Source organism: Peromyscus eremicus, chromosome 4 (genome assembly GCF_949786415.1).
Source record: "Peromyscus eremicus chromosome 4, PerEre_H2_v1, whole genome shotgun sequence".
Taxonomy (NCBI): domain Eukaryota; kingdom Metazoa; phylum Chordata; class Mammalia; order Rodentia; family Cricetidae; genus Peromyscus; species Peromyscus eremicus.
This window is the reverse complement of record NC_081419.1, coordinates 125,485,396-125,500,629: the sequence shown is the minus strand read 5'-3', so window position 1 is coordinate 125,500,629 and position 15,234 is coordinate 125,485,396. Positions and strand designations below refer to the sequence as shown.

Below are 15,234 nucleotides of genomic sequence, written 5' to 3'. Positions count from 1 at the left end.
CTCATTTTTCTTACGCAGTGGGCAGCAGGACTCCTCAGCCCCATTTCACTCCAGCAGGACATCAGACACAAGTTCAAGATGAACTAACTAGTGATACAACTAGTTATCAGGAACAAACTAGTGATTCATGGGATGGACTAATACAGGTATCCCCATGTTATGAAAAGAACTCTTGTGCCCTGGTAGATGTGGGCAACAACAAACGAACAAACACCACCAAGGAGCTCCTCACACTGAACTAGAAGACAAGTCTAACACAAGGGTGTCCTTGGAGGCTTCCCCATCCCACCTTTGAAGGCAGACACTCGGCTGGGGAGGATGGAGCCACAGACAAAGAGCACGAGCAAGGACGTCTAGGAGAAATGGTTTGTCTTGGGTGAAACAATTTGACATTTACGCGTGAGGAAACTTCCGTGGAGCGCTGAAAGTTTTCTGTTTCCATCTAACTGTTGGAATGTTCCGGGCTTTGGCACCTCGAGGTCTACCCCCAGCCCTGTGAGCGCAGAGATGAAAGACAGCAGAGAGGAGGTCACAGGTTTAATGGGCCCATGGGAGAGACTTGAGCTGGCAAGCCCTGCTCTGCTGAGGACCAAAGTATTTTCAGCTTAACCCTAACTCATTATTGTCCGTAGAGACTATTACTGGCCTGGCTTGGGAATGTTCTTTGGAATTCAGGCTGAACGGTTTTATGGGTGCCGGCGGCAGAGCGTCCATCTTGCTTGCGGTACAGCAGTAGTCCCCATTGCTACACGGCTTTTTCAACTGCTCCCCAGACTTGCAGTATTTCCTGCAGTGTCCTCTGATGACCCAGCAAGCTTTGCGGCACCTGCAGACTGACAAGAATCAAGAAAGGCTGTTGATTCAAGACTCGGGGGCTCATCCGAAGTCATCTCCACAATGGCCCTGGACTCATCGGAGGAAATTACGCAAGCAAAGCAAAGCCAAGTTGGGTTATGCCGTATTCTCAAAGATCTCACCACCAACACCAAAGGAACTCACTAGCTGGTGGGAGCTGGGATTACTTAGTAAGAAGCTGTGTGATTATGCAAATTATGTGCACAATAGGCTAACTTCTCTCTGTGCCAGCTGAGTTATTATTATTCCACAGATACAGAATTCTAACTCCAACAGGCTCTACAATTTTTGTTGTTCAAGACATGGTTTCTTTGTATAGTCTTGGCCATCCTGGAACTAGCTCTGTAGACTAGGCTGGCTTTAAACTCAGAATACCTGCCTGCCTCTGCCTCCCGAGTGCTGAGATTTAAGGCTTGGACTACCACCATCGGGCTAGGCTCTACAGTTGTCAGAAACCTATTACTAACCATTGCTCCAGGGAGAAGACGCTTTTGGAGGTGATGAGGGGGTGTATGGCGCTGTGGTGGTTTGAATGAAAATGGTCCCCCCTAGGCTCATATGTTTGAATGTTTGGTTCCCAGTCAGTGCGACTGTTTGGGAAGGATTAGGAGGTGTGGCCTTGTTGGAGGAGGGTTTTTGTCATTGGGAATGGGTTTTGAGGTTTAAAAAGACCACACCATTCTTAGTTAGACATCTCCCTTCATAGTTGTTTTCTCAACATGAGAATTCTCATCTCTAGCTTCAGCTCTATATCTGCCTGCCTGCTGCCATGCTCTCCCCCTCAAGGTCATGGACTAGCCCTCTGAAACTGTAAGTCCCCAATAAACTCTTTTTTCTATCTGTTGCCTAGGTCATGGTATCTCTTCTCAGCAATAGATAAGTAACCAAGACAGGTATAGGCTGCAATTATGCTCTTATATTCACCTCCAAATCCACCCACTAGCATATATTAAATACATAGTGCGCCTATAAATCAATCATAGCTTGATAAGGCGGCTTCAAAAATGAGATGCCAATATAATTAAATCAGCATGGGTTACCCCAGAAATACAGCTGTAGAAAATCCCCACTTTAAGATTTGCTAAGTCACGGATTGTTAGGACCCACCCCTAGAGAGCTTTGGATTCAGCCAATCAGAAACGGACTTGCAAGTTAGTACTTCCATGATTCCACAGATGATGTTGGTGTGGGGGCTGGGAGAATCTCTGTGTTGTAAATGAAGCCTTTGGCATCTTTGGAAGGCTATCTACACAATAGTAAATTCTCGGTTGATGGTACCCTTCTTAAAGAGCCGAAGGTTGAAACCGCCACAGATAGAAACAGGTCTGTGAAAAGCTTGTTGGTAACCTCACAGGAAACACCTGGGTAGTCCCAGCACTCCAGGTCTCATGGAAGTTGTTATCAGCAGCCCATCTGTTAAAATCTGTCTACTGTTGCACTGGAGAAATGGTTGAGCAGTTAAAATTATTAGTTCCCAGCACCCACGTGGTGACTCACAGCCGTCCGTACCTCTAGTTCTGGGGGAGCTGATGCCCTCTTCTTGGCTTTACGTACCTGCATTCAGGCAAAACAACCGTATACATAAAATAAAATGAATCTAAATTTTCTTTTAAAGTCTGGCTGTTGATTGTTAAGTGGACATAAATGGACTTTCTAATGAAACACATTTTTATTAAGAAAAGGAAATAAATAAATCAGAAAACACATTCAACATCATTGTCCGTTTGCAGCACTCCCAGAGTCGTCAGAGAGGTTTTCCATCGATGTCTATCCGCTGTGCACAGTGCTGGTTCACACCAGCGAAGTCCTTCACTTTAATCCCAGCATTTAGGAGGCAGATGCAGATGGACCTCTGTGAGGCCAGCCTGGGATACATAAAGAAACCCTGTCTCGGGGGCAGGCAGAGAGAAAGAAAGAAAAGAAAAAAGAGAGAAAACAAAACAAACAAACAAACAAAAAACAAAGCAAAAAGAAATAAAATTTGTAATGAGCTTTGAAAGCTAATTAAAAAAGTAGTTTATTGAGTACACTTTGGAATGCAGCCGGCTGAACAGCCACCAGAATACCAGCAAAAGCCAAAACTGACTTGTAATGGAAGCACAATAGATTTCCAGAATTGTGTGTGCACAATGAATGCCTTTTCAGATCTTCTAAAACCCTCGGAAGGGAATGAGTTCTTCTAGATATGTATGGCTCAAAGGAAACTCCAAAAAAGTACTCAGAAAAACTTAAATCATAAAGTTATTCTTGACCTAGCAAGTTGACTTCTAGAAAACTATTTAGAAAATTTCATCCAAGTTTGCAAAACTCAATGGTAGTTTTTGTTTGTTTTATGAAAGATCTGGAAATACTTAATTTTCCCCAATAGGGAGTAGATGTATATACTTTCAGTTATCTGTATGATAGATACAGATAACTTCAAGAAGCATCAGGGCAGATATCCATGTGCCAACCAAAATGTTGAGCATATACTGCCGAGATAAATATTTTAAAAGCAATGCAATTACATTTTTACTAAAAGGAACTACATTCACATACATATTTATATGGATTTATATATGCACAGAGAAAAGGCTTTCATGTTTCAGAAGAGGGGTGTCAAAGCTGGTATAAAGAGTAATTCCAAAACTCTGATCATTTCTTTATGAAATTATACTGTAAATCATTAACCCGACAACAGACTTTCACGGCTGGAAAGAAGCAGTGAGGGCTACATGCTCTTCCACTTGACCGCTCCGTGGACGCTTTCATCCCAGAACAGGAAAACAGGAATTTCATAGGAAGCAATAATAGGACTCGGCATCTAAGGAAGGCTTCAGGGCTCACCACTGGTGGAGACTGGGAAAATCGCTGAAGTAAGACAGCCCTCGGCTGGATCAGTGGGGCAGTGATTGGAGCCAAGTAGCAGGGGAAAGAGCTGGACATGAAAAGGACTTCTCAAAAGACCTTCTGCTCAATCCCATAGCTCCAGGGGCACTGGCCAGATACACTCCCAAGCATTCTGCTCAGGTCAAGTAGTCCAGCAGATTTCAGCCACCCCAAAGAACCGTGCTCACAATAGATGGAAGGCTAACAAACTTCTACCAGTAACTCACCAAACCTAACTCTCTCAATATTTTCTGTGGTTCTGTTTACCTGGAAACAGCTGGAACAGGATAAAAAATACCATAAGAGTCAGGAGCGAGTATTTCATGATCTTTGAGAAGGATGTGACACATCCAAGAGTCCAGAACATTCTGTGGTGGGGCTCTGGACTCAGGTTTTATTTGCTTCTGTGGGGTGGAGTCCAGAGAGTGAGCCATGAGTAATGAGTGGTGCAGAGAGAAGTATAAAGAGCGTTGGTTCTTGGCAAACAGCAGAAAGTGATTGTTCACTACTCCAAACAGTTTTCTAGGTACTTGGAGGGAAGGCAGAAGGCTGGAAGAGAAGTTTCAAAACATCATGGAAGTATACACAGAGAGGACATGCATACCAGGAAGTCTTCCTTTCATGCATGGGAGTGTCATTGTACAGCAACATGTGTGACATTGCATGGAGGCCCGTTGAAGATTCGTTGTGGACAGAAATTGTCCCTTTACTTCGTTTCTAAGGATAGAGATGCCAATGTAGGTGCCTCATGAAAGAATGTTTTAATGACATGAATGAACACATTTTTATACAATGTTGGGTAAAAGAAGCCCAGAATGCACTCTTCCTGTAACTGTAGCTGAATTCCTTGTGGCCAACCTTTCTCCAGCCCCTCCTGCCCCACTGCTCTCCATAACTTCTGGAGACCATTCTACTCTCCATTCCATGAGGTCAGCTTTTTATACTCTGCGTGTAATTTTCCATCACAGTTGGCTGGAGACCAATTTGTCCTCAATGTGTGTTCTCAGGGCCTTTGTTGAAGACATATATGGTCATGCTGTTGAGAGGGGTCTTATTGCTCTACTCTGTGTTCTATCCCATGGTTCCATGGGTCTATTTTCATACCAGTACTAAGCTGTTTTGATTACAACAGCTTTGAAGCATATTTTGCAGTCAGATAGTAATATGTTTTGAAGCTTCATGCTTTGTTTTTTTTGTTTTGTTTTGCCTTGACGAGTGTGTGTGTGTGTGTGTGTGTGTGTGTGTGTGTGTGTGTATGTGTGTTTCCACAGACATTTTTGGCTTTTTCTTCTTGTCAGCAATGTTGTTGGGATTTTGATGGGCATTCATTGACTCTTCAGGCCACTTTGGATAGTGCATTAGTTACTTTTCTCTTCTGCACCATGTCCTGTGCACCTTAGAGCAGGAATGGTTTATTTGGGCTTATGGTTCCATCATTGTCATGGCAGGGAGGCAGAGCAGCAGGCAGACATGCTGCAGGCTCAGGATGCTGAGAGCTTCCATCCTTTACCATAAACATACCCTTTACCATCACCATACGCACGAAGCAGAGAGAGCCAGCTACAGGTAGGATGAGACCATAAGCTCTCAAAGCTGTCCCCTACTGCCATACTTCCTCCAGGAAGGCCACACCTACTAAACTTTCCCAAACAGTGCCACCAGCTGGGGACCAAGTATTCAAGAACATGAACCTGTGACAGATATCCTCATTCACACCGGTCGTACGGACCTTTTAACAACAGTAAGCCATCCACACCACGGGCACGGAGTGTCTTCCCACTTTTTGTATCTTCCACACTCTTATTCATCGGTGTTCTACAGTTTTCATCATACATTCATGATGGTTTGAATAAGACGTCCCGCGTAGTCCCAGGTGTTTGAATACTTGGTGCTAGTTGGTGGAGCTGTTTGGGCAGGCCTAGGAGGTGTGGCCTTACTAGAGGAAGTACATCACTGGGAAAGTGCATTGAGGTTTTCAAACTCACACCATTCCCAATTCACTCTCTGCTCCGTGCTTGTGGATCAAGGGGTGAGCTCTCAGCTTCCAGCTCCAGCTGCCTTGTTTGCCTGCTGCTCCACTTCCCTGCCATGCTAGTGATGAACTCTAACCCTCTGGAACCATAAGCCCCAAACAAACCCTTCCCTCCATAAACTGCCATGGTTATGGTATTTTATCACAACAACAGGAAAGCGACTAAGACCACACCTTTTACCTCTTTGGTCTAAATGAGTGGAAGGTCTTGAGATTGTATCTTATTGGGTGGAGGCTTTAAAAAAAAGTTGGGGGAGGGATCTGGAGAGATGGCTTAGTGGTTAAGAGCACTGACTGCTCTTTCAGAGGACCTGGGTTCAATTCCCAGCACCCATGTGGCAGCTCACACCTGTCTATAACTCCAAGATCTGACAACCTCACACAGACATACATGCAGGGAAAACACCAATGCACATAAAATAAAAATAAATGAATTATTAAAAAAAGAATTTGTGCCATATTTGTGCTTTTTCTTTTCTTTTCTTTCTTTCTTTATTTATTTATTTTGTTTTTTCAAGACAGGGTTTCTCTGTGTAGCTTTACGCCTTTCCTGGAACTCGCTTGGTAGCCCAGGCTGGCCTCGAACTCACAGAGATCCACCTGCCTCTGCCTCCCGAGTGCTGGGATTAAAGGCGTGTGCCACCACCGCCTGGCACTTTTTTTTTTTTTTTTTTTTGGTTTTTTCAAGACAGTGCTTTTTCTTTTAAATGAGTATACCTGGGATTTGGCGAACGCTTTCAATCTAAATATTTACACTCTTCTTCATGAGGGAGTGTAAGAAGCCTTCCCCTGAGACAGTAGCCTTATAATTCGCTAGCCACTGTGAGCCCTCCCTCCCATTTGCTTTATACATCACCAGTTTAGTTATTGTTAGCACCCCTTGTCTCCCCTTACTGTGACTTTGAACTGATTTTGAGTTCTAGAAGATCTTTCTTTCTGCTCCACCTGTACTTCCGTGAAAGTCATTGACATGCCGACATCTAAACTTCCATCTCATTATTCTATTAGTTTTGCTTCATCAAGGATTCAGTAGGAGTGAAGAAATGGGCTTTGTCTGCACTCCTTGACCTTTGGGGGAGTTGGTAATCACCGGACAACAGCTTCTTAAAATACCAGGGAGGCGCAGGCACTATGATGGCTGAGCTGATTCTGGAATTTGCATCCTGAGCTGGAAAAGCAGAGACATGCCCTCACCCTAGAGGGCCAGGGAGACAGAGCTACGGTTTCCTCATCTTCAGTTTCATTCTTTGTCTCTTATGATAACTACCCAAATACAAATCAGGGTGCATTGGGGGCATTGAAAACAGATGACTGTCACTACTTCCCCTGGGCTAAGGGCTGGAATTCAGACGCACACCATCTGTCATCAGAGGTTTATGACACTGATGCACTTCCTGTGACACACACTTTTTAAAAGAGAATGCCAGCCCCCTCCCAAGGCAGCATTTCCCCACAGCCTCCCCCAGCAGCACTGGGCCTTTGTTTCATGAATCATCTTTTCCTCTTCTGGTTTCAAATTTCTCTCCACTGCTTCTCTCCCTTTCTCAGAGAGGATTCCTTCTCTGCTCTTCATCCTCATCTGACATCTGGGGAGCCCAGAGTTCTTGTGCCTTTACGCATTTTGTGACATGTTTCAATAATTTCCTCCTTGAACTTGAGCTTCCTGCTCAGTTAATCAAATAACGATCCCATTTGATGTTTAGTATGTGGCCCGAGATGCCACTCTTTGTCTAATAGACCATTGCGGCACGTTGACACGGACAGTTGTGCAAACCACAGACGCGCACTCCATCTTGTATGGAGACACTAGAGACTGCTCCTCTGCCAGATTCCTCTCTCAGGTACAGGAGCGAACAGCCAGGCCATGCCTTCACCTGTATGATGATGCCTTACCAAGCTGAGGCTTCTGATACCTGGGGTACGACAAACATATTGAGGTGTCATCTCTCAGGAATACTATCCACCTTGCTTTTTGAGATAGTGTCTCTCATTAACCTGGGGTTCACCAATTTGGCTAGCTCAGCTGACCAGTGAGCTCCGGGGCCTCTCCAGTACTGAGATTAGAAATACATGCCATGCCATCTGGCTTTTTTCTAATGTGTGTTCTGGGGATTGAACTCGGGTCCCCGAGCTTGCACCACAAACACCTTACCAACTGAGCCATCTTGCTGTCCTCTCTACTGTTGTCTTATGACCAACATCAATATCTTAGTGACTTAAAGCGACAGTATCTACGGTTCAGGGTGAGGCGTGTTTGGGCTGGGTGATTCGGCTGTGATCTCTCAAGGAGGTTGCAGTTATATAGCCATAGAGGCAATAGTGACCTTAAGCCTGAGGAGGAACTGGAAATTGTTCTTTTATGTTGATGATAAGTGTGTGCTGGCTGCTGGTGGATGGCCTCTCCTTCTCTCTACCTGAAAATCAGGTATCAGAGATTTCCAGGGAGTGAAAACCTTTACAGATTTTGGAATGGGTGGCAGGGACAGGAGCATGGCTCACTGCAGGAGATGGATAATCTTATCAGCATGAATGGATTTAGCATCACCTAGGAGATTTGTAAGGCTCTGCTCTACGAGGACATTTCCAGAGAGGATTAATTAGGCAGGAAGACCCAACCTGAATGTGGGCAGCACTGTCCCATGGGCTGGGGACCTGGCTGTAATAAAAAGAGAATATAGAATAATCCAGTGATGTGCCAGCAATCCCCCTTTCTCTCTGCTTCCTGTCCAGCATGTGAGAGCTTCTCTACATATGCTCCCAATACCATGAGTGTCTTCCCAAGTACTTAGGGCCAAGCAATCATGGACTGAGCCCTCTGAAGTTTGAGTCAAATTAAATCTTTCTTCCTTTAAGGGTTTATGTCAGGTATTTTGGTCAGAGTTTTTGAAAAGCTAACTGATACTACATTCTTTATCCGTGTCCATCTCCTTTCTTAGTGAGTGGACTTCCATTGGCTCCAGGGAGATGGCCTCTGTGCCACCCCAGCCACCTCCCCCATTCTTAGCTCAGAACTTTGCCACATGTCACTCATGAACTGGCTGATTTTGTGTGTCTATTTGACACAAGCTAGGGTCATCTGAGAGAAAGGAGCCTCAGTTGAGGAAATGCTTCCATGAGATCCAGGTGTAAGGCATTTTCTCAATTAGTGATCAATGGGGGAGGGCCAGCCCATGGTGGGTGGTGCCATCCCTGGGCAGATGGTCCTGGGTTCTATAAGAAAGCAGGCTGAGTAAGTCAAAAAGAGAAAAAAGTAATCAGCTCCCCTCCATGGCCTCTGCATCAGCTCCTGACTCCAGGATCCTGCCCTGTTTGAGTTCCTGTCCTGACTTCCTTCAGTGATGAACAGCAATGTGGAAGTGTAAGCCAAATAAACCCTTTCCTCCCCAACTTGCTTTTTTGGCCATGTTGTTTTGTTGAAGCAATAGAAACCCTAACTAAGACAAATTGGTACTTGGGGTTGGGTATTGCTGTGACCTACCTGACCATGTTTTTGGAGGATTGTGGAAGGACTTTGGAACTTTGGGCAGAAAAACCACTGAGTTAAAAGCACAGTGGGTTATTCTGTGGAGGTTTGGGAGACAAGAATGTTGAGAGCAGTGCAGATGATGGAGGCCTGGCTTGTGACATTTCAGAGGGACGTTTAAAGACTATCAGGACCATCTGTCATTTTGAATTAAGATTGTGTGGTTCTGGTTAGCTGAGGCTGAAGAATCAGCTGTGATTAACAAGATACCAGAACTACTAAAGCAAAACTTTGCTTTTCTGGCATGCCTGATGGCTTGGCAGCTGGAACTAAGAAATTAATGGCAGTTAAGAAGAGAGCAGCATTACTGAGGTGAAATCTTCTAGGAAGTGTTTCCTGAGAGCACAGAGAAGCTGTGTTCCAGGGACAGCCAAGGTTATACCTCGTGCTGGCAGCCAGACTTGGTAATGTGTAAGAGTCACCCAGGTCGTACTGGTGTTCAGGGCATGAAGGGGTCATGGAGAGCAGCTGAGGCTTGGCACTGTGAGAGGCCAGAAGAGGCCATTGGTAAATGGTGAAAGTGTAGCCCAGTTGCAGAGAAGACCCCAGCATTTTGGAGATGCCAGTACCATGGGATGACTACCAAGAACAGCAGCCGCTGTAGAGTGGGGCCAGCTGGAGACTAGAAGACAAGCTGTGTGTGCTGCAGAGGGCAGAGCCAGAGAAGTGACTCAAGCCCTTTGGAGGAGCCCAGAAGATCGTGAATAAATCCCAGATAATTGTAGACTGGGTTATATTTATACCATTAGGAGATGGGTTTTGCTTTGTTCAGATTGTAACAGTGTCCAGACTCTTCCCTCTTGAAGAAGGTGTTTAATATGATTTTGGTTTTTACAAGAGCCCACAGCTGAAAGACTTTGAACTTTTAAAAGAGATTTGGGATTTTTAGAGAGAGTGGATATTTTAAAAAGACTGGAATTTTAATGTGTTTGAGTTTGTAAAGACTGTTTTGATTTTAAAGTTTATTTATGTTTTTAATGTGAGATTAGACGAGATCCCCACCCCTCACTCTGCACAAAAACCAACTCAGCAAATCAAAGACCTTAATTTATACCTCAAACTTTGAAACTAGGGGAGGAGAGATTGGGCAAACTGCTCCAAGATGTAGGCAGAGGCTGGGTCTCTCTGAAAAGGACTCCAGGGGCTCAGGGAATAAGCTGAATAGTTAGCAGAAGGCATTACATGGAGTCTAGAAGGTTCTGCATGGCCAAGGAAACAGTCACCAGAGTGAAGAGATGACCTACAGATCAAGGGCAAGGCTTTTCCCATGCACAGCAGATGGGACTTGTGGCCTGTCACTACCCTCTCAGTAAAAGGCTAAGGGACCTCACAGACAGTTCTTAAAGGAAGAGACACAATGGCCAAAACATTTTAAAAGAATCCATCAGACAAATGCAAATTAAGCCTGCTTTGAGAGTCCATCTCACCCTAGTCAGAATGGCTATCCTCAGGAAATCGAATGATACCCAGGCATGGTGGCACATTGTGAGTTCAAGGCCACCCAGAGCTATATAGTGAGACCCTGTCTCTAACAACCAAACAAAGCAGAGATAAAATGAAGATTAGATGAAAGGGGAACACTTACCCACCGTCAGTGAGAACATAGATGTTTGTAGCCACTGTGGGATCCGTGTGGAGACGCGTCGGTTAAATACCCGATGAAAGCAACTTGAGAAAGGAGAGGACTTTCCACTCACGGTTTGAGGGACTAAACTCCATTGTGAAGGGGAAGGTGTGGCGGCAGGAGCATGGAGCAGCTGTAGTCAGGGATGGAGAGGTTGGGGTTTACTTTATGTGCATGCATGCTCTGCCGCCTTGTATGTGTCACTGCTAGCGTACCTGGAACCTGAGACAAGGAACAGGTGTTGGGTCCCTGTAACTGAGGTTGTGGGTGGTCGTGAGCCATCATATTGGTGCTGGATGTGGAACCTGGGTTCTATGCAAAAGCCACAAGAGCCCCAGTCCCCTCAGCTTCCTTTCTTCTTTTCCTTTTATTCAGTCTGAGACCCATTGGATGATGCAGTCTCCAGGCAGGCTTCCTCCTCAGTCACACCTTTCTGGAAACATCTGCACAGGCATGCCCAGTGGTTTGACTTTAAATCCAATCTGACAATGAAGAGTAATTATCACACAAATTCTTCAAAAAAAATAAATAAATAAAAATGAGATGTAGAAACATCATGTGACTCCAAGGAAGTTTAAGCAAGTGCAACTGTCTGTTTATTACTGCACCAGTCGCAATGGCTAGGAAATGGTGCCAGCCTAGATGCCCATCAATAGGAAATGGAGAAAGAAAATGTGATACATGTACATTGTGGTGGTGTTGTGTTCCCCAAAATATTGTGTACCCTAATAAGCTTATCTGGGGTCAGAGAACAGAACAGCCACTAGATATAGAGGCTAGAAAATGGTGGCACTCATGCCTTTCATCCTATCACTTGGGAAGCAGAGATCCAGATCTCTGTGAGTTTAAAGCCACACTGGAAACAGCCAGGCATGGTGACTCATGCCTTTAATCCCAAGAAGTGAGCCTTTAATCCCAGGAAGTGAGGGCAGAAAGCAGAAAGGTATATAAGGCGTGAAAACCAGGTACTAGGCTGGTTAAGCTTTTAGGCTTTTGAGCAGCACAGTTCAGCTGAGAGGCATCCAGTCTGAGGAAACAGGATCAGCTGAGGAATTGGCAAGGTGAGGTTAGCTGTGACTTGTTCTGTTTCTCTGATCTTCCAGCATTCACCCCAATACCTGGCCCTGGGCTTGCTTTTATTAATAAGACCTTTTAAGATTCCTGCTACAGTACATAATGGAATTACTCTGCCATAGGGAAAAGTTAAATCATAACACACACAGGAAACATAAAACAAGGCAAGAAAAACAGGCGGTACTGGAAATCATGTTAAATGAAACAAGCCAGCTCCAGTCATATTCCACATGAGGAAATATAGTTCTCGTTCTCTCTCTCTCTCTCTCTCTCTCTCTCTCTCTCTCTCTCTCTCTCTGTCATGAAACTAGAAAGGAATCATGGGAGTTGGGGAGAAAGGGAACCCACTAGAGGGGTAAGTGGCGCAAGGGAGGGCGGTGGGAGAGACAATCTCATTAGAACAAAGGAGATAAACACAGAATAGAACCAATCAGTTTGTATGCCAACTTCAAACATTAACACATAAGGGCACAGAGACAGCTCAGTGGTTAAGAACACTGGCTGCTCTTCCAGAGGACCTGGGTTGGATTCCCAGAACCCACATGAGTTGGCAGGTGGGCTTATAGGGAGTTTAGAAGGTGCATACATGTATGTGAGTGGTACATATATACACTCGTGCACATGCTTTTGGAGGCCAGAGCTCAGTGGCTGGCATCCTCATCTGTTGCTCTCTACCTTATATTTTGAGGCAGGATCTCCCACTGAGCCTGGAGCACACTGATTCAGCTAGACTGGGCTGGCCAGTGAGCCTCAAGGAATCCTTCTGTCTCAGTCTCTCCAGCATGGGGGTTGGAAGTGTGTGCCGCCACACCAGGCTTCTTGTGTGGGTGCTAGGGATCTGAACTTGGGTCTTCAGGCTTGCACTGGAAGTATTTACCAGCAGAACCATGTCCCAGCCCCCCACCGGTTGTTTTAACTCTTTACCTTCCTCGTACATTTGCTTCTTGTCTAGGGCTGAGAATTTTAATCAGCAGGCTAGGCCACAATGATTGATACCTGAAGCAACAGAGTTCTTTTTTGATGCTGAAACTGTTTTGGTGCTCAGATTGCTTGGGACAGCAGTTCCTTTCAAGCTGGTCCTTGCATCCATTTACCCTGACTCACATATATTCTAGAAGCTTCCATCTAAAATGAAAACTCTGCTTCATCAATATCATGAATAGTGTGAGTTGTCTTCATTCTACGCAAAGGTGGTTATTGACTGGCATTTTCTTACTTTCCTCATGAACGCAGAAAACACAAACCCTCCTTTTTTTTCAACAAAGTTTTGAGAGCTTTTAACCACCGAACAAATGATGCCATTCAATATATTGGCTAAGCCAAGTGAATGATAGAGAGCTGAGCTCAGTGAGTCATCAAAAGAGAGCAAGATTAATTCTCTGAGAACACTAACAGCCGTTTCTCCGGGACTCTGTAAAGTATTTGGGGATTTTAAAACGCTGTAGCTGTTGCCGTGTGACGGCTCTGGTCTGATGTATGTCCCCGGTGTTTTTATTTGAGGACTCCCATCATAGTGGCAGGAAGGGTTTTTGTCATCCTACAGTAATCCCTCTAGGTTTGAGTGATGGTTGGGGTAGGATTTTATCTGCTTCCAGGTAAAGGAGTCTTCTCAGTTTAGGATTAGTGAATAAAGACTATGTCTGCGCTGCCTGGTCCAGTGCGAGGAGCTGCTGCCCCCTGGAGGGTGTCTTCGGAATCACAGGACGCTCAGGTTAACACGCTGCCTCTAAATTCTTCTTGAGTCTCAGGAGTTTTTAAGTAATTTTGAACTTACCTGAAAGTTTGTTTCCTTCTGTTGTTTGACTGTGAGGCTTTCTCTGTGTGTGAACCTGAGAATTGAAGGACCGAGTGCAGGATGCACGAAGAGTGTGTAACCCAGGTCTGTCTCCCCGAGGCGTTCTGGCACCGGACGTTGCAGAAGCCTTCGTTTTTTGGAGGCTGCGCATATATGCTAACTCTGCGTAAAGAACTTCTTTTCCAGACTGTTTTACTGGGTTACTAGAAAGGGTTTAAAGGTTTTACTGACTCAGAAAACACACTAACGCATCCCGAATGTTATAAATTCATGGAAAGACTCTCCTGCCCAGGAAGGTGGTAAGAAATTGAGGAATTGAGCGACATGCAATTGAGGAATTTCTGACATGCAAACACAAGTCAATTAAAGAACTAAGACTTCAGAGAACTGAATCAGGTGTCTACTTGGAAAAAGTACTTTGCAAGTAAAGGAATTACCTAATTGTTTAAAATCATATAATCCCTTCCTGTATCAAAGCATCACAGCACTAAAATATACATTTAAAAACTTTATTTAGTATGCACGAGTGTTTTGCCTGCATGTATGTCTGTTTACTACATTCTGTCTGGTGCTTTTGGAGACCAGAAGAAAGCATCAGATCCCCTGGAACTGGAGTTACAAATGGTTGTGAGCCATAATGTGGGTGCTGGGAATCCAACCCAGGTCCTCTACAAGAGCAGCCAGTGCTCCTAACTACGGAGCCATCTATCCAGCCCCTAAATATATACTTAGAACTCAAAGTTTTGCTCTTTTTTTTTTTTTTTTAAAGATGATGTGGTGGGCTAAATTGACACCACAAAAGGTTATAAAAATGACTTAATTTTATTTTTCATGAAGAGTTTACTTCTGTTAGAAATGAGGGCATTTTATGATCTTTCAGAAGTGAAATAGCAAATATATAAATAACAGATATGTGCCAGCCCGATCAAAATCTCAAAGATCTTCAAAATCATTTTAATGGTGTCTGCTTGAAAGAGATTTCAGATGAGAGAGAAATCTGTTAGTTAATAACCTCACTGTGTTCCTCTGGAGGGGACATGAGGAACAGGGACCAGCCATCACTAGGTTTATGAGGAACTGTAAATGCCATCACGCTCTCCCTTGTAAGAATACACGGTTGAGAGATTTTTATAGTGATAGTGAGTTCCCATTAATACTCCCAAGCAGGGGAAGTATTTTTATTTTTATTATTTGATAAAGTGTGGGTTAAAAGAAGTCTAAATTTATTCTCTTTGAATTTGTCTCGGTGGGAAAGAGCAATACAAATAGGAGATTTTTTTAGTTTGCCAGAAACTTTTAAGGTGTTTATCATTTCACAAACTAGTTGAAGTAAATCCCCATATTGCTCACAGTTGGCTTGTAGATTGGACAGGTTTTTGCTAGTTAAGATAAATTCTCAGAGTGTAGGAATATAAACACAAACATAAACAGGTCTTTGAATGAATCGAGTCATAATTTCAGTA

The 15,234-nt window shown here is 44.3% G+C and overlaps 2 protein-coding genes across 2 annotated transcripts in view; one reads left to right on the top strand and one right to left on the bottom strand.

The window, feature by feature from the left end:
• The window catches only part of Defb116 (defensin beta 116), a 39,140-nt gene that overhangs the window by 3,445 nt on the left and 20,461 nt on the right, over positions 1–15,234 (top strand). The window lies entirely within an intron of this gene.
• On the bottom strand, positions 389–4,258 carry LOC131909795 (defensin beta 118-like). The gene is made up of 2 exons (XM_059261634.1): positions 3,991–4,258; positions 389–833 (listed from the first exon to the last, which is right to left on the bottom strand). Exons 1-2 carry the CDS (start codon positions 4,088–4,090, stop codon positions 601–603), a joined length of 333 nt encoding a protein of 110 aa, XP_059117617.1. The 5' UTR covers positions 4,091–4,258; the 3' UTR covers positions 389–600.